Genomic DNA, 20,591 nt, shown 5'->3' on the forward strand with positions numbered 1-20,591 from the left:
ATGCTGAGATTCCACGACACCCCACAAAGAATGGCTGCTATCAAGAAATCAACCAATAACAAATCTTGGCGGGATTGTGGGGAGAAAGAAACCCTTCTCCACTGCTGGTGGGAGTGTAGACTGGTGCAACCACTGTGGAAATCAGTGTGGAGATACCTCAAAGAACTAGGACTGGAAGTCCCATTTAACCCCGCTATTCCCCTGCCGGGTATCTTCCCAAAAGAATTAAAAGAATCATATCACAGTGATATATGTGCACCCATGTTTATAGTGGCAGTTTGTAATAGCTAAAGTTTGGAAACAGCCCAAGTGCCCATCAACTGAAAATGGTTAGAGAAAATGTGGTTTTTTTATAAAATGGAGTACTACTCAGCCATAAAGAATGACAAACTAGAGACATTTATAGCTGAATGGATGCATATTGAGGACATACTCTTAAGTGAAATAAATAGGACACATGTGTAAATACCAAATAGTTTCTCTGGTGTGAGAAACTGAAAGAGTAAATAAGGATTAAAATGATTAAAATGAATAATTGATAATTTAAAATAGGAAGAAAAGGTCCAAATGGGTAGGGAAAGTGGGAGGGAAAGGCGAAAGGAAAGAAGGGAAAGGAAAAATTATGAGAAAAGGAAAAAATGGAAACAAAGTCTTTGTAAATAGGGAAGGGTGGAGGGGGTGAAGGGAGAACAGGGAATGGGGAAAAAAATAAGAACCAGGATACATCATGTACAGGTACAAGCACCCAATGATAAATGTAAATGTATTGTATACCTAAAATGTACCAATAAAAGAATTTAAGGAAAAAAAATAAAGATAGATAAAACAAACAGTATGAAAGTCAGTATTAACTAGAGGAGGGTGAAATTATGAGCACAACACAGGAGGAGCATCAAATCCAAACCTTGAACAGAGAAAAGTTTCTCACAGAAATGTCAGGCATATTGAGTGCTCAAGTTAACTAAGCAGTTTAGCCGGCAAAGAAGGCCATTAAAAATGTCTAATCATAAAACTTTTAAATTTTATCACACAGTGCTCTACAGGAAAAAAAGACAGAGCAGAATCAATGCTTAGAGACTGCCAGGCAATAGAAAGTCCTTTACACACACTGAATAACTGATCTTCACAATAACAGGGCAAGTGTGGTATTATTAAGCTCATTTTATTGAAGAGAAAACAAGGGCTTAGGGAGGCTAAGCAAATCTCTTCCAGTCTTGGGACCAGAAAGTAGCATGACCTGGATTCACAGCCAGTCTTCCTTCCATTACTTCAAGGATCATTAAATTGGAAAATCAAACTCAAACAAAACTCTGTATCATTCTTTCCAGCCAGCAAGTGTAGACTTTGGGAAGTTCATCTACAAAGCGCACATGGGTTTTAAACAGATATCACTGATGACAGTGTGCTTGAATGTGCCCTGAGTATCCCAGGGAGGTGCTGAACTTGAAGTTGTAATTTCCATATTTTGAGCAGTAGTTGTAGAGCAGTACTCTTTATGTGCTTTGTAGCATGTGTTTCTTTCTCAGTATTATTATTCACACTTTTTCCAATTAACAAAAGTAAGCACAGAGTGTTCTTGTGCTTCTTTGAAAGGTCCTGTGCTAGAACCCACGTATGTAACTAGCCTTATATGGAAGAACTGGTTCCTTCTCTATCAGTCGTAACCTAAATAGAAAAACATACTTAGTAATGTAGGTCAAATAACTCATTTTCTGATACACAAATAGAGTGAGAGTGAGAAGGCTGTGTGTGTTGATTTCATAATCAAAATATGTTTTCTAGTAGCCTGACACAATTTGGGGCTGTATCATGGTCCAGATGCTGCTCCTCAGAGGTACTCTGTGTCTTTTAACTCTGTAAGAGAGTTAAGTTTTGAGGAGCTATGTAGCTTTTTAGTCATACCTAAGATAGGGGTCTGCATGTACCAAAGGCACTTTATGGATTATAGTCAATATATTTGATTTTGGAATGGAGACTCCTTTGCAAAGTTTAAATATTTTTCAAGATGAATTAAGCCACAGTAAATTTCTGAACTTTTAATAACAAAGCAAAGAGGAACACACTACATAAAATCTTGCAAAAAGCAGCATAAAAGGAAAAGTTCTTTTCAAGGCTTTTACTCAAACAAGCAAATTGGTGTAAATGTTCCCCATGACATCCTAGTCACTCATTTAGATAGGCGTGAGAATGAAGGGAAGGAAAGCCCAGTGAGGAGAGAGAGATAACTGGGGTTGTAAAGCTTAGCTTGGGTGGACAGAAATGGCTCTTTGAGAAATGGAAATTTAAACAGAGGTCTGAATGTCATAAAAAGAAAGTTATGTGGAGATCTAGGTAAAGATCTAGGTAAACTCTGAGCGGAAAGATTAGGCAGAGTAAGGGTCTCGAAGCAGAAATAAGAAACAGTTTAAGGAACCCTAAGAAAGCCAATGTGGTACAAGAAGTGAAAGAGAATCTTAGGTAAGGGGAGAGCATAGGTGGAGAGAATAAATAAGGTAGAAGGAAGCAGATCATGCAGAGGGCCCTGAATATCACAGTACAGGGTTTAGATTTTACTTTCAAATGTGATGGAAAGCCACTGGAGAGTTTTGAGCAGGAATATGGTTTTCATAGACTGAGGTATGAAAAACTAACTTCGGAGCTGCAAGAGTGGACCTAAGGAGGTCAGTCTGAAAGCCAGGGCAACTGATCAAGAGGTAATAACAGACAAAGGCAGGGGCAAAAGCAGGTGAAGTGGCAAAAATGACACTATTCAAGACATGAGGACAGACGAGCTGAATGGACTTGCTGAGGTGTGAAACTTGGATTTTTGAATTGAGTAACTGAGTAAACTGTAGCATTGTTGACTGAACCGGGGCAGGGTGGTGGTGGTGGAAAATAACAAGTTTGGGAAGAAAACTCAAGAGTTTAGTTTTGGACATGTTAAGTCTGAGTTACCTATTCGATACCCAAAAGGAGGTACTGTACTAAATGGACAAATCATTCAGGGGAAACATGATGCTGGGGGTAAAAATTAGGAGACACCAACACAGAGGTGGTATACAAAACTCCAGGAACCAAGGAGACCCCATGGACCGGCCAGGGAATGAGCGTATTAAAAAGCAGAGAGGGCAGGTGGGCACTGAGTGCTGCAGCCTCCACACTGGGAAAAGGAGCAGGAGCCAGCCAAGGAGACTGAGCATGCTGCTGGCAGTGCAGAAGGAAGCCTAGGAGAAAACAATATCATAGGAGCAAGAAAATGCTTTAATACAGAGAGAAGGAAGGCCTCCCTATGCCAAAGCTGCAGAAGTGCGGAATAAGAGTATCAATTTGCTATGGAAGATAATTCTTAGAGCAGAGATAATCTAAAATGAGAGGCTCTGCAGTTATTTGTGTGGGAAAATGTTTTACATAAAAGCATTGTTCTACAAATATTAATTGAACCACCATACAGTAAGGTCTAATCTTTAATCTGAAAAATCTGTCCCAATTACATAACACTAGTTTTTGTGTCAGCTAGAGCCTTATCACATGAATAAAACAGCCCAAACACCAGCCAGGAGCTTCCTTGAAAGTCTATCTACAGGTTGGAGAGAATTCTTTCAACTCCGAAGAACCTCATCCACTGCTGAGTTCTGTTGGGGCAAAATGGGAAAACAGTGGGATCCCCTACTTTCACAAGTGGGCTGATGTCCCCTCTGTCAAAACACCCTATTACTGCTAAGTCCATGCCCTTACTATAACCCAAATTTTATATCCAAGTAAATGCTTCCATGTTCCAAGTTTAAACTGGGGTACTACTTGCCTTTCATGGCTTCTCTGCAGACATGTGATAATGCCAGCGACTTCTGTATAGAGTCTTTCCTTAATGAATAATTGGAGCCATTTTAAATCAAGGCTGATGTTACCACCCGATATGCCCTACATCAATTTATGCCTACTTGGCTGGTATATATTTTTAAAAAAACATGCTCAGGGAATGTAAATCAATAATAGTCTAAGTAAAACATCATTAGGGCAGAAAAAGAATGCAATAAAATAATGTTAAAATCCTGCTAATTAAATTATCCATCACTCAGACCCCCTCCAGCCATGACAATAATCTGTAAAGCTATCACACAGATGATTAGATTATTTAACATGGCTCTAAATGATGAGCGCAAGGCGCATAGTAGGCACTCAATAAACAGCTGATTTATTTCAGAATGAAGATATGCTTTTGGGATTCAACTTATAATTATTTTTCAGAAAAGACCTGACCAGTACCATTGGGAAAAATGACTCAATATATACTGATTTACTCCATCAGGCTTTTTTAATCCTTTAGCAACCTAAACTTATGCAATTTGATTTTCTTGTCATTGCTTTCCCTATATTATCCAAAATGATGCTTTCTTTACTATTTCAAACTCATCATAAAATTGCTAAAAATCTAAAATTCAATTTGCCACATTACTGCTAATTTGAATAATGGCTGAATAAAACACAGGAAACGCTGAAGCAGCATTGATTTCTAAAACATTTTGCACTTTCCTCCTCCATCCCTGTAAAGTAAAGCTCGGATGCTACGCGCAATTACACAAGAAAATCAAGAAAGCCATTACATTCAGCATTTTGTCATGATCATTGTTACCATGGCAAAAAGTAGGCTTAGTTTAGCACAGCTGCTATGGGCAAGGTCCGCTGGCCTTTGTAAAGCTGAGTAACAATATAATGCTGAATTCCAGGCCTGTCACTGCCCTCCCCCACCCCCATGCCGGAACGAAGTCTTCGTCCACAGATGCTGCTGTCTCCTTCCTTAATGTTCTGGGCCAATGTCATATTGCTGCTCTATTTGACCTAGGGATTCAGTTAATCTAGGAACCTTACCACTTGACCCACCTCCTGTTCTAAGAGGGAAAAATACATGGTGTGAAAACCTAGGAGTACGATAATAGAAAAAGTTGAAGTTTCAACAGTTGTACTGCAGATGACAACAATATTGAGCTGGAAAGAACAAAGGTGTGGGAGTGAGCCTGAGAAATGCAGGCCCACGGTAAATAGCTGAATCCTACATTATTTTCTCTCCCTGGGTATCAGTTTAGTTACCTATAAAATGGGGATAAAACTAAGTTCCTTGTGAGGATTAACTGAAATAATCTCAGGTCTGGGTGCCCTTACCCTTTTCGTAATGGCTGAGAGAGGGAGCCTTATCTCTTTGGGAATTTTTCTATTGATGTAAGCTGAATCATTATCATCTTTCAAATTATACGGATATTTTCCTCAGTTGAGATAATTGTTTTTATGGTCTGATAGTAAACATAAATTTCACATCAAAAGGATGAAAATTCAGTGTTTATAATATCCATCAAATCTTGTTACCCATATTTAAGAGCACCAATATTATCAATGTAAAATATGAGGGTGCATACTAACTTTGACCTTATACACAGATTTTTACTTTTAAAAAATGAAGCAACATTATGGAAGCAGAGAAGTTTAAATTATCTGAAATTAATACATTAATCAAGACTCTATATTTACTACAAAAAAAGGCTACTAGCATTTTTACCAGCTAAACAAAATACTTTTTCTAATGAGATTTCAGCTGAGTATCGTTTATCTTAAGAGAAAAATAATGGGAACTTACCTATTCCAGTAGCTCCAGAACTGGTCATGCAGGTAGGCGTGGTGGCTACATTCATCACCAAATGAGGCTTTGCTTTCAATCCAGTGAATTATGTGCCCTTCTACAGCTAAGGGACAAAGCATTACTAATATACAATGAAAAGAAGGGAAGATTGAAAATTCTGAACTCTGCACAGGCCTCTCCACGATTCACATTGATGAGCAGGGGTTTAGCCCTTACCATCAACTCTGGATGTAATTATAAAACAGAGCATGGCATATATTCATTACAACATTTATGCTACAGTCACATCCCTTTTGTTTCCATCGCATTCTTCAAAAGTCCTTTCCCTAGTTCTGAGACTTTGATTCTGTGACTTGACTAGGGACATGTTAAGCAGACCAAAGTAAGCCTATCTATTTCATAGAACTGTTATAAAAATTCACAATTTAGAGAAACAAGTTGAAAATCACAGCTGAATGTCTTTAGAAGGCATACTCATTTCTCAAATACATGTAAAACTTTTAATAATTTTTTCTTGGTACTAGGTATCAAACTTGGGACATTGCGCTTGCGAGGCAGGCTGCGGAACCACTGAGCTAAATCCCCGGCCCTGCAAAACTTTTTAAGACATAGATTTCTTAAGAATCTATTATTTTCTGGTATCTTACAATAATCTTTTCCAACTATCTCACCAATTTAGATACAATATATTAAAGAATAGTGGATATTAGATATAAAGCTAATATACTTTGGTAACATTTTTTAATATTAACATATTTTAAAAGGAATGGAAAAATCTTATCTCCTCCTCTATAAACAAATGAATAACAGAGCTTAAGAACTTACCAACTGGTACTTGTAAAATAAAATCTGGTGTTTTGTCATAACCCTTTGCACGGAGCTGATCTTCATCTACAGAAAGAACAAATACTATTAGTTGTAACAGCATTCCATTAACAAGACAGCAATATAATTGCTTTTCTTTCTCAAATATGTGTAAAAATTACTAATGCAGTCACACATATCTTTCTTACGCATTCAATGCTGTGTCAGAATAAATTAATTTTCTTAACAAACCTGAAGCAGATAAAAAATGCTTCTTTGTCCCTTTTGCATTTTTATGTCTTTATTATAAACATCATTAATTCAAGCTGTCATATGCTACCTTTTTTGTAACTGAAAATACTCAAAAAAATATACTTACGGATTGAAGAAAAAGATTTCATTGCCATGAATATCACTAATGTTATCAGCCAATATTGACAAGATAGAGGAAAGCACAAGCATTGTGACCTTTACAATTATGAAACAAATTCTTGCATTAAAGCAATAAGAAAGTTTAGTTTCAAATAAGAGAACTATTCCTACACACAAGAAAAGGACAAGGACAATGGAATCACCACAAAGAATTAATTATCCTGCTTCACTCCTATGGTTCACTACTGTTTCTAGCATTTACTAGGGTTTTAAACTAACTACGTAATTCTGAAAAGCAAACACACTTTGAAATTTTTTCCTTAGTCTGTTCGATTTCTTGATCCTCTGTAAATATCAACGATCCACTTAGAAGGAATGGAAGCAGGAAAAACGGGAAGCCTGACAAAGTTGGAATAAACTAGCAAGGTGCTTAATTAAAAAAAAAAAAAACCTCTATTTTCTAAATGCTGTCCTTGACTTCTAATGGCATTACAACGTGATTTCTGAAATGGGGAATTCTCCATTAGATTTTGGAGTGACCTGGTCATTCAATTCCAGACATGGCTTTCTGTCTTCACCCAACCTCAACTAATGGCCCAACCAAGTAACAAGGAAGGCTGTATGGTCTCTTAACACCTACTGGGCTGTTGACATTGCCATGCATCCCATTCGCCTACTTGCGTCACCTTTGATTAAAATTAATGGCCCATTCCCAGTGTTGGGTAGCTTATTTCCAATCCATTTGTCAGTCCAAGACAGTGGCTTCATGGCCAATGTGCAGAAACTCTGTTTTAGAACACTCATCTTGAAAGGTCAGCATTTTAAACATAAATAACCTTTTAATGACAAGATACATATTTAAAGTAGATAGTTAAGTTCAATTCTGATAAAATTCAGTATCATTAGACTATCTAGATTTTAAAGGATGGAGGCCAGAATTTGGAACCATCTTCTCTCTTTGAAATTTAAAACTTTTAAGTTAACCCGAGATTATGTAATACAAATTACTGTTAATTTAAAAACAAGAGAATGTGGAAACTGGATTACAGAAAATAAGACTGGAAAAATTTCTGTCATCTAACTGTACTCTGACTACAATGAGAATGTTTAATGGAAAAGGCATTGTATAAAATCAACTCCAGTGCCTTGAGCTGATGTTTTAGATAGGTGATGGATAGTCTTAAAAGCTGGGTTGACATTAAAAAAGACAGATTAATATTTTATTAAAACCATCCTAGCTTGATCAACCTTTGCAGATGTTAAAATCTGTTTCAGAAAGAAAAATGATTATGTTTCTGACAGCAGCTCAAAACAAAATTTCAAAGGTCACCAAGCAATCTAAATGCACACAATAAAAATCTCTTTAAAAGCAGATGCACACTCCTGTTTATGGCACTAAAATTACTAATACAATACCCACCTTTTAAACTGCATGACTTCCTTAACGTGAAAATTTAAAACCCAAACCCCAAAACCTGAACATAAAACATAAAATGAGGCTAGGGAATTTTTGCATCTTTTTGTGGAGAACTTGACAATATCATAGGTGTGTTGTTTTCCTATTCTCTCTTTCTCTCTCTCTCTCTCTCCTCTCTTCTCCTCTCCTCTCCTTCCTTCAATTCTGCTATTTCATTCAACATTAAGTTCATCCAAAAGTAACTGTACTCAAAAAAAACAGCATCTAGAAGTCTGTGTCATCACCAGTGAAATTAGACTTCTAGTTTTATAAGAAGAGGTTATACCAAACACCTGAAATGTTCCTTTATTTACTCAACTCTCTCTGCCTTACCTCCCGTTTCAACCTCTACATTGCTTTGTTTGTCCTACATTTCCTAAGAAAAAAGGAGGGGGAAACTTGGCAAAGGTCAGAGGAAAAAGCGGTACATGGATAGGAAACACCACTTATGATCAGCTGGCCTTCTTCACCTTCTAGGTCCCAGGAGATGCTCCTATTATTGATTACCCCTTTGGGAGGCTCTGAAGGTTAGCTCCACCCATCTGGCCTGATTTCTTGCCCTTAGCATTATGCTTCTTTCTTGGCCCCCAGATACTGAAAGATTTCTTTATCCAAAATATTGTGTATAGGCTTAAATTTTTGTTGACATATCAGGGTTCTAACTTCAGGATCTTGAGGTTATGTCACCAGCCCATATTACTTCCCTCCTACCTCATTCTTTCTGGGCTCCCTTGTATGGCTGTGCTTGGGCCTCACACTGCTGCTCTGAGGAGAGAGCAAATTTCTTCTCATTTTTAATATCCCATCTACCACAGTCTCACCAGCAGCATTAGCTACACATACATTTAATTCTCAAAAAGGACAAATGAATAAAACATGTCTAAGCGCATTTTAAAGAATATTCGTGTTGTCTACAAAGCCTATCCAGACTGGCATTACTTTTCTTTCCTGATTTAACTCCTCGTGCATAAACAAAAGCACACAGGTACCAAACTTGGCCCAAAGTTCAAAGTTTTACTTGGTAATTTCTGTTGCCATTTTTCATCTTTGGTCCCAAATGTCTGAAGCTAAGGTTCATCCCAATTGTAAAAGAAGGGACTGCATCCCTTTCTTTAAAACTGATGGGAAAATTTCCTCCTTTTTTCTTTTACTACTGTTATTACAATAACATTGGCCTTGTCCATTCCTTACAGTTTGGGTAGACTTCTCCCTCAATTGCAATTTCTGTCTGGTGCTACTTCTGGAAAGGTCTAGGGCAACTAATCTGTTCAAATTTTTATATTCTACAGACAGTTCTGTATTTTATATTTTTCTTGAGAATCATGCATTACATACAAGTTTTTACAATACTTTTCAGATACATGAACCAAGTATGGTCACTTAAGATTGGTTGAATTTCCCAAGTAGAAACTAAATGTTTGATCAGTTGAGTTTTTCAAGAAAAAAGGTCAAGACTCAGAAAAAAAAACAAAAATAGTAATAGCTGGAGGGGGCAATAATATGGACAGTTATACTGAGTATAATTCCCCCCCTCAAATCAATTTCCAAGTCCTGTAAACCTATCTTTCTCAGTGAATACAGCAGACATAAAGTAAGGCTCTTCTGGCTTATGGTGTATATTTAAGAACCCCAAGTAGTTCATAACTACTAAATTTATTAATGTCACAGTTCAAGTGTTCATTACCAACATAAATATGACAATATTATCACTTAAAGGCAGACTCGTTAGCCTCCTGATCCATGCAATGTGAAGTTTCAGATAGTGGGTACCTCATGAAAAAAGTAATTCTGAACTAGCAAAGTCTTAGAGAACACTAACTCAACATTTCAATTTTATACATAATAAAAGTGGCCGAGAGAAGTTAAGTTTCCACCAAGACCAGGATGTCTCAGGCAGGTAACCATGCAGGACAGGAGCTCATGTCATAAGTCTGGGTAGACTGTATCCCTGTCTTAATTATGGCAACTGTTTAAATTTGATCTTGTGTAATCTTTATGATGTGTAACATTTGGGTGAGTTCTCACTTCCTTCCTGTGGGATCAGCAGCTGGCATCTGTTGGTGTTATTCAGACCACATCTCTTTGAACAGGAGAGGAGCATGACAACCTCATGATTTTTAGCACTTTAGTGGTACTCTCTCCAATATAATTCTAAAAATATCAATAAAACTGTATTCACAGATAAAATTGATGTTAATTTTTTAAAATATTTTAAATTATTATTTCAAGTGTATGAAAACAACCCAAGTCTTTATTTCTAGGTTTCTAGACCTCTCTTTAGCATTAGTTTTTTATAAAGAAATTATACATGTCTAAAGAACATTGTGAAAGTTTAATTTCTCTGGCTTTTCAGTTCTCTGGCCTCTCCTACAAGAACCCAAAAGCAATTAAGTACTACTCACACAATTTTTTTTTAAATAAAGGGCTGGTTTTGAGTCAGCAAACGAAATACATCTAAAATTAGTTAACATATTTAAGATTCACAGGGAGCATGAAGACTATCAAGAAAAGTTGTTTTTTTTTTTTGGTCTTTTGTGTACTTCTGTTTTATTAAACACTTTAAATTTAAGAAATGCCATTGTTCCCAGAGAAATTGTGTAAAACTTCAATCTGCAACAACTATAAACGAAAACTAATGTTTGATGTCTTTTATTTATGAATTTGTCAAAGCTTTTCTAGAACTCTAAATTACAGTATGCTCTACGAAAAAAAATAATCTTTTTAACATTTTACTGGATTGAGGGAGGGCAAAAAGGTCATCTATGTTAATACAAATTAAAACTACAGTATATTGTATCTAGTATTCTGTTTTTCTGTTATCCAAAATACTGCCTTATTCTACACTTGAAGCTGTGACCTTTGTTCTCCGTATTTTTATGTTCCCTAACAGTAAGTTTCACAGACTTTTCTACGTAATTTAAAAAACTGAAAAGGCTTTAGTAATAGCTGTTATGATATGCAAACCCCATGAAAAAGCACAAAAGTAGATATGCATTTCATGGGGGAACTGATAACGCAGACAAATGAAATCCTTACAGAACCTAAAATTTCATTACAGCCATTAGTTTCAACCTCTTCCCCTAAAGCCTCTTATCAAAGCCACTAATAAGGACTACAACTGACTGCTCTGACCTTGTCCTTCGCTTATGTCTTTAGGGGACAATACTAGGAAAAACTGAAGTGCCCTAAAGATGGGAAACACATGGGAGGTCAAGAAGCTGGAGCAATGGAAAGAGCGGCTAGGTAAGCTAGTCTCTACTGCCTGGTGGCTGCAGAGAGGAGACATGAATAGCAACAAAATAAAACTCTTCCTCCCATTAAACCACACCACTCTAAATCCTTTTGGTTTAATGCCACAAATGAAGGGACAAATCAGCATAGTAGAGTAAAAAAGATACAGGACAGGTTGGTAGGACAGAACTAGCTATTATACAAGGCCTGAGGCCAGTTTCTCCCAAACAACATAGAGATTAGACAGTCGCGAGAGCCCTTTTCAACTCCCAAATTCCGAGTGGTTGAATGTTATCCTTTGTCTGCACCAATTTCATTTAGCTAAAGTCACTGAGGTCAAAGCCTTTTGTGGAGACAACTCTATCTGTCCCTGAACAAGCTCCACAGAGAGAGGCATGTTAGCAGCTCTGAGACATAAAAAAGAGCTCCTACACAGAAAGACACATGTGTGTGCACATATACACAGGACCAAGAAGTCATTCCAGCAGTAACAGTAACTGATTTGACTCCTCCATGCCTTTTGATTCTGGAGAATAAAGACTTAGTCGATAGCAAATTTACTGTAGAGAGACATTTTTACTCTGTGGTTCTGTATGTTGTCTTGCCTGGCATTACTACTGCACTCACACAGTGTGATTCGCAATGTCCATCGATGACATGAACTTCAATCACCAAGTCATGGGAATAGACACTTGACCCACCAGACCTTTCTAATACTTATTACAGGAGACACAAAAAAAATGCACAAACTTTTCTCTGGGATTACGAACTGTTTAAGGATTAAACTACCAACTGCAGTGATCGTCTTTGTTTCCAGAGAATGAAGCCAATACAGAAAAGTGCAGAACCCAAGAAGGAGAAAAGAGAAGATACTGAAGATATTGTTTTGTTTTCTGGATTCTAGACACATCAGGAGCAATTTTGCCTCCTTTGGACTTCCCAGGTGTACAGCTGAACAAATCAGTTCAATGTGTGTTTGTACACTGGTTTGATTTGCTTTCTGCCACTTACAACCAAAGTAGTACCAGTATCTCTGTAGTAGTGGTCAGTAAAGCAGATGATCAGCAGATATAAGTTATCTCACCAGAGCAGGGCTGTAGTCCAGAAACAGGTAGATTACCACTGTAAATGCACAGGAGAACTTTCTTCAAAGTTCCAGAGAGCATTTAGCTTCCAGCAACAAGGTGTCCCTGGTTCTTTCCTCTCAGTCTCTGGGAGAAGAGTGCACAAGTACATTCAGTAAGAGGAATAAGTAAGGAAGTCTCTCACCTTGACAATTTCTTCAGGAAGGAGAGAACAGAACCCAAATTCTCCATACTCCTCCCCCAATATTATGTTCCTGCTACTTTAAAAACTGCATCTTATTTTTAACTTTCTGACAGGAATTTAAGTGGCTGATACCTTATAAAATACCCAACCACCTCAGTTCCCTTCAACTTTTATAATCATATGCTTTATTTCTAGTTTCTTACTTTGTACGGCTAACATCTGCATGTAAACAATCCTACTCTTCTAAATCTCATCTGTTCCTGCTGCCTATTCTTCACCTGGAGTCATAATCCTCTGTTTGTCATGTCATAGTCACTTCCCCAGCAGAGCACTGGTGCTTTAAGTGGGGAATAAAGCAGCAGGAGCAGATGAACTCTTAGAAACAAAGATTCTAATTTCTTACAGCAAGGGACATCCTTTACTAAGCCTATTTGGCTTCATAGATTACACCTTCCTGAAGTCCCACAGAGTAATACATGAATGTTAGAAGGGCACCCATGTAAAATATGCTGGTTTGTCCAAACACAGAGGGCAGAGGTAAGGCAGAGATAAAGAAAATGCCTCTCAGATGTCACTCCAAATAATTGTTAGTGTCTACTAGCAGGATAACATCCCCTGGAAAGAATAAAATATCTCCAGAGCCATCCTTATTAAGCCAAACTTAACAAGAATTTGCACCAGACAGTGGCTGTAGAAGGCACTAATGAAAGTCCCTCTGACCTGGAGATATGCCAACCCACAGAGGATGAGTGGTGTACCTTCCATCTCTGGCATAAACTCTTTCCTATTTCTCCTAACACTGCTAACAGTCTTCTTGTCTTCTCCTGTCACTGTTTTTCTTCCCTCTTTTACCCTTTCCGTCCAAAGGTCTCAAAAAGAAAAAAAGCTAAACCGAAAGTAACTAAATCAAACAAACGAAGAAATAACAACAACAAAACTAACAAGAGGATACAACATAACAAAGCACAGTCTCATGAAACACTTGTGAGATATAAATTAAAACCTCCTTATCGATAGATCAAATTTTCTATTGTGTTAATATTAGAAATGGGGTAAATCCTTAGCAGAGGTGGTAAAGACGATCACAATGCTTATTGACTAATGTAATGTTTAGAAAGAGTTCTCTGTATGTGAAAGCTTAGGAGTAGACAGTAGTTCTTGACATTTTCTGAGACCTCAGATGTTGATCAGTAAATATTAATTCTAAATTATTTATCCTTGGAAAGCATTACTAACATTTGCTGAAATATATTTTATATTTTCCTAGAAGGTATCACGTTTAACTTAATTTTTTTATGATAGAACATACTGAAGAGATGGGTTAGCTCAATGGTAAGAGAGCCACACTAATGAAAGCAACTAGCCATCCTAAAAGTAAACAGGTCAAGAAGGTCCTGGAGAGGTAGAATACATGAATATGTAAAATTCTATCACTGTGTCCATAAAAATAGTTCATGCGACAGCAACATTTTCTTCACCTGTGAAGTTTAGTTATTGATTTTTAGTGTACTGTATATCTTTTCTTTGAAAGGTTTAATAAGAGCAGCATGACAATAGCCATAGGTGCATTTATTTTCATTATGAAGACAACTGAGTGAGCAACTGTTCGGGGAGATGCACTAGACAGAGAGCTCCACTCTCACAAGAACAGATGTGACAGGAGCGTGTATGGCTGTGCATCTCTGGGACATAGGGTGCTTGTAACTGATCATCTTCACACTAACTAGTACAGTTTCAGTTCCTGGCATGTACAGAACACACTAAAAATGTAGCTGAAAGAAAATATAATGAATAAAACATTTACAAGAACCTCCAGAAATTGCAGGAAATTATCTGCATTCATTCTTTGGTAGCTTGTCTAGATTCCATTTGACTTTTTTGTCTATTGCCTATAATAGCACCTAGCTCATTCACTTATTTGTGAAATAAATGAATATATAAATGAAAAATATTTCATAGTTGGAAAATTAAAATCATTTATTCAATTTTGAACTGTCTGATGACAGTCTACTTATTTGTATAAATATTTGTGAGATAGGATAATTCCACATGAGTACAAACAAGTTTTAAATGAAAAAGACACTTCTTTTTCTCTTTCCCATACTTCCAGGTTAAATCTTGTGCCACAGCAACTGGTTAGTAAGTGGGTTTGAAACAAGGAAATCAAGCAAACAGGCTAGGAAAAAAAAAAAAGGTGATTTATTTTGTTTTTACCTTCTATTAGCAAGTGTTATCAATGCATTCTTGGTGAGAATGTAAACTAGCACAAACATTACACAAATCAGTATGGAGAACCTAAATGAGAAACTCCATATGACCCAGCCATTCCTCTGCTAGGCATCTTCCCCAAAGAGCTAAACACATCACACTACAATGATACATGCGGACCAATGATTATAGCAGCACAATTCATAAAAGCTAAATCCCAGAAGCAGCCTATATTCCCATCAGCAGATGACTGGATAAAGAAAATGTGGTATCTATAATTAATACAGCCAAGCATGGTGGTGCACCCCTATAATCCCAGCACTCAGGAGGTAGCAGCAGGAGAATCGCTGCCAGTTCAAGGTCAGTCTGGGCTACACAGTGAGTTCAGGGCCAGCCTGAATTGCAAAGCGAGACCCTGTCTCAAAAAACCAAAAAAAAAAAATTATTATTATTATGATTAAAGGAATACTACTACTGTGCTATAAAGAAGGAAAAATCTGAGACATTTATAGGAAAGTGCACGCACCCGGACAGGGTGGAAAACATAATTTTGAGTGAAATAAATCAGACACACAAGTTTAAATATTGTATAGTACCACTCATTTGAGTAAAGAAAAGTGCAGACAAAGAGCACAATAAAGGGTGGACAGAAAGAGACAGGGGGATAGAGCTCTTATAAATAAGAAGGGGTCCAGGAAGCTGAAGGTGAGAGGAGATGGGAAGGGGGGTGGGAAGTTAATTGGATAAAGATATGCCATGTACAGGAGCCTAATAAATGAATTAAACATAACATAAACATGAGATTAGATTAATAATATCAATAAGAACGAAATGGGGAAAGGAGATTCAGAGGAGGAGGGAGGGAGGTGAGAGGGAAGAGGATTAAAAAAAGAACCAAGCTGTACTATATACGTGTACCCACTCTCCAAGATGATTGTAAACTGCATTTACTGCAAGCACGTATTTAAAAAAAAGAAGAGAAAAAGAAAAATTGGATTACAGCGTACTTGAGAAGTTATACTGTTAACTTGACTCAATATATTTTGTAAACAAATTAATATCTCTAATAACCATTGAGGCTTTATAAAAAGCAGAAATTCAAAATGTAGAATCTTTATTTCATATCTTATGAAAATACTATAGGAACTAAAAAATACCATGCATAGAAAATGTAAAATAGGGTAAAATTTTAGGGAAAGTCATAATCTTTAAAAGGGTTAGTATGTAAACAATGAAAAATATTTTTCTTTGGAAAGTAATTCACATTAGAAACCAACAGAGAGATTTTACTTCTGCTTATCAAAAAATTAAAATGAAATAATTTGCAAAGTCTCTGAAACAAAATGCAAAGTGCATACATGTAAAAAATAAAGAATATGATTAGATTAATAATTTATTTATATATTGATATTTTCCATAGTTGGATTTAACATGATGATCTATTTAAATTTACCTGGCTCAGTACTTTAGAGCTAATTAATCATTGTGAAGAGATATCTACAAGGTAAAAGACAAATAATTTCACAACAGTATTTCATACAGACTTTGAATTTTCATGCTTTAACTATAAACATGTGTCCCCTTAGTACTACATTAAAACACTTACTATGCATAGAATAAATTAACAATTTCTTGTATGCTGATGAGGAAAAGCTTCAAAATGGAACTGAGGTTGCATGGAATTGGCTAAATGTCTTAGAATGCATTTAGTTTTAAATATTAGTCATATCATTTTTTAGATATGCACCTATAAAATAATCACCTGTACTTCCCACAGTGTAGAATTTTTGGTCTGTTTGCTGTACTACTTGTAAACAAGTCGAAACAATTCTTTGACCAAGTTTCCACATTGCCTTTGGTGAATCCAATCTAATGCACGCACTTCAGGTAAGTTGAGGAACTACATCTAAATATAGGCCATATCTAAGCTCTTACTCCTCAGTAAGAAAGCAGAGAAAAGTTAGGCAAATCAAAGAAATGGGGCTGCGGGCCTGACTGGTCATAGGCAGATGGTGCCAGAAGAGTAGCACAAAGAAGCTATGAAAGTATGATTACTCAGGTGGTAGCTTAAAACAAAAACAAAAGGAAAGCAAAGCAACTGGATTTGGCCATGCCCATAATGACCACTAATTGAGTGATCAATATGACCTGCTAATTTTTAAAATATTATCAGAACTCCACATTTCTGAAATACATTGCATGGTGCATCATGGACACTCGTTACAACTGGTTCTGATCTATTATCATTTTATTTTTAGGTTTCAAAGGCAGTTTCTTCCCAACTTACTCTGTTTCCATAGGTTGAGCAATTCAATTGCCCCTTTTAAATGAAATAACTTGCTGCTTCTACATACTAAAATTTAGTAACTAGAGATCACTTTCCTATTCTATTGTTTTTTAACCCTAGAGAATATGATATCTTTCAGCTTCAAATTATCAATAATCTTGCAGTACATCCAATTTCATTTTCTAATTTATTAATAAAAACATCAAACATTATGATCGAGAATAATTTATTACAGGATTGTATTAAACACCTTAACTTGAAATGGAAACATGTCTTGACTTTACTTGGCCATGTTGTTGTCTAATTTGGAACAGAAGTTATATAATCCAATATTCTTTACTTTTTTCCCTAAAAATTATATCATATTCAATATCTACACAAGATAAATAAATATTAAATAAATATTATACAAGATAATCTATATAATAACTCATGAATGGATTCTTTGCAAATTACCACATTTAAAATGGAAAAAACAAAGAAACAAATAGGTAAGGAGAAAAATGCTAAAATAAAATAAAATGGAGAAGAGAAATTCACTACAGGGTGGTTTATGGTTTCCACAACCAGCTATTATATGCCTGTCCTTTGAGACTTAATTTCTAATTCTTAAGAGATGTTGAAACAGCAATCTGTAATAAGATTCTACACTGGCATACAAACACATGCATACATGTGGGATTTTGAACAATCATACTAAACCTATGAGGACAATTAATGTTTGGCATAAAAATAATAAAAGCTTAATATTTTGCTTTCAAGTAGAAGAACTGCCCTACTCCATATGTGAGAGGAACACATCTAACATGAATTTTTCTAACCATTCTTTTTAATATATAAAGCACTTTATAGACAATATTTCTTTTGTTTCTCTCTCATAAGGCCCAGATTATAGTTAATATCTCATGACACCAAAAGTAATACTGCAACAGATATTAAAGCATTTTTTCAGCCACTTATTCTATAAAATATTAATTGTAAGCTTGTGCATGTACTGTATGTACAGGGGATTAGGTATCTGAGTTCCTGCTCAGCTCTAAATCAATAAAAGATAACATGCAGAGCATCAATCATCATTCTCTCTTCCTTTAGCACATAATAACTTTGAGTGGAAGATTTTAAAAATATATATTTAAGCACTCACAAAAATATTACCAGCCAGGGAAGCTGAGAGCAATACTCACCTAGGAAGGACAGGTTTTTCTCCAGAAGCAAGTCTCTTAGCAAGACTTCATGCTCATGACCAATGGCACTGGGAAGTTTAGTTAAGGAAGGCAACATAGGCAGTATTGCATCATCAGGAAAATGCTAATACCGGATCCACACTTGGAGAAGAAATGGAGCACTGAGGTAGGTACTACGACCTGCGGCCCACAGGTCTGAGGAATGACATTTCAAAATACTTTCCTCCTCTCATTTAAACATTGCGAGGTGATTTTCTATAATGCTTATATATTCTGGCAAACAAAAATTTATAAATGGGTGTGATTTCAACTTCTTTTAAAAAGAGGGGGAGACATTTTCAAACAACCATTAATCTGTGCTAAAAAATCTCTCAATTCAATCTAGTACACATTAATTAAGCACTTACCTTATAGCTAAGAATACTAACCAGGTTTGCCCTGGAAGAATTTCCAGTCTTACAGAGTTCTGCAAATCTGTGAATTCACACTTGTCACTGAGCCAGCATGTAGCAGCTCCTCTGTTCCACTTCCCAACTATTGTTAGTGATCCTCTGTGACTTGAGAGGCCAAACAACCAACCGACTTGAGAGTGTAAGTAATCCGAAACAAAGACATTTTATAGATAACTAATCCTGGGAGACAGTGTGGGTACAGAGGGTGTTTAAGAGTCTTTTACATATATGCAGATAAACAGATATACACAAAAATGAATAAATCATTTCAGTGCTTCCTAGGTGGCAGGCACTGTATCAAGTGATGTATGTATCTTATTTCATCCTTGCAATCATTATAAGCTTTATTTTGTATGTGAGAAAACTGAGACCTAGGAACCTGCACAAGGCCAGTTCTATGTGGTAAAGCTGAGAATGAGAATAAGCCTGCCTCTGACCTCCACAGAGCTTCTCAAAAAGCATTAAAATTATATAATAATTGATAATAACCATATGAAGCCTCTGTGCTAGGTACTTCAAGATATCATTTTATTTATTCTTCACAACAACCACCCTAAATAGATGCTATTACTAGTCCTATTTTTACAGTTAAAGAAAGTAAGGTTCAGAAAGGTGGAGCGAGTCGGAGTCCCACAGCTGGTAAATAATAAAATCAGGAACAGGACTTGGAAGTCTAGTCCACTTTCCAAAGGGATGAGACTGCACAAAGTCTAGGAAAAAGCATTATCCTATTCCAGCACTTTAATTCAGCCAATAGCTTTTGGTAATAATTCTCTGAATCATTACCTTCACCCTCCATTGCATTGAGAATGTCAACCTAGTTGCATCACTCCTTGGCTTACCAGAGACTATGATTTTGATCATGTACTGTGAGAGTTCAACTTAAATAAAACTTTTACACCACTTACAAACATCTTTCTTCTAGAGAATCATACTGTCCTTTATTAATACATAAATCCTGTAATTATAAGAGATGTAGTCATCTATGCCTTCCATCAAAACAAGTGGTAAGTCATCATTACTGCCTCTTTACTATTGTTTTCCTTCCTTTCCCAATGTATACTTCTGTGCTTTAATTTCTAATTGGAAATAAAGTTTTAAAACAGATACAAATTTTTAAATCACAAAATTTCACACATTTTCAGAGTCCAATAAGGACATTAGATGAATAACTCTCATGTTATCTCATGACTAGGGGCATCCCACATTTTAGAACTAAATTATTTACTTCTATTGCACATAAATGTGCCCTCACTTTTATTGTTGTGAATTATTTACATCCAAAATGTTGAATCATAAAACTGAGGTTACTGATGGCACAGAAATGAAACCCACAGCACTTGAAGCTTCCTGAATCATTATCTTTCCTTGCTTCTCTGCAGGCTCTTGTTTGAGAGCTGTACCCAGGACTCACACTTGAGAAAGCTGAAGTGGCTGGTTTCTCACTTTTTCCCTCAATGAGTATGAGCTGTGGTGGAAAAGGTGTGAGTGAGCATGGCTCTAAAAGAAAAGAAAAGCAGACACTAAAAGCAGGAGAAAGCCATGGCCATGTACATAGTCTTCGCCACTGTGCTTTGTGTGATATTTTATTAGTAAAGGACCAACTTGCTTTATTGTACTTAACCAAATGTCTACGTGTAACTTTCATAATGGAGTAAAAAGATTTCACACTATTCTATTTACCAAATGTGTGCTTTCTTAGAAAACGGTATGTTGTACT

The 20,591-nt window shown here is 36.3% G+C and overlaps 1 protein-coding gene across 7 annotated transcripts in view; it reads right to left on the reverse strand.

Moving 5' to 3' along the window:
* Positions 1–20,591, reverse strand: part of Cdin1 (CDAN1 interacting nuclease 1) — a 311,052-nt gene that overhangs the window by 182,661 nt on the left and 107,800 nt on the right. For 3 of the 7 annotated variants that reach the window (XR_015449760.1, XM_087207451.1, XM_021241649.2), the window contains exons 8-10: positions 18,420–18,487; positions 6,434–6,499; positions 5,606–5,729 (exon numbers count right to left, since the gene is read on the reverse strand). Coding sequence is in view for 5 of the 7 variants with exons in the window: in XM_087207451.1 (XP_087063577.1) it covers positions 5,606–5,729; positions 6,434–6,499; positions 18,420–18,487 (258 nt within the window). In the remaining 2 variants the exon portion in view is untranslated. Of the gene's footprint in view, positions 1–1,677; positions 3,841–5,605; positions 5,730–6,433; positions 6,500–18,419; positions 18,488–20,591 lie in introns of those variants that run through there. The other 4 variants (XR_015449761.1, XM_004861512.4, XM_021241650.2 and 1 more) reach the window with 3 other exon arrangements.

This window comes from Heterocephalus glaber, unplaced genomic scaffold, assembly GCF_053883595.1.
Source record: "Heterocephalus glaber isolate CG9 unplaced genomic scaffold, H.glaber_assembly_v1.0 deba00000809, whole genome shotgun sequence".
Taxonomy (NCBI): Eukaryota; Metazoa; Chordata; class Mammalia; order Rodentia; family Bathyergidae; genus Heterocephalus; species Heterocephalus glaber.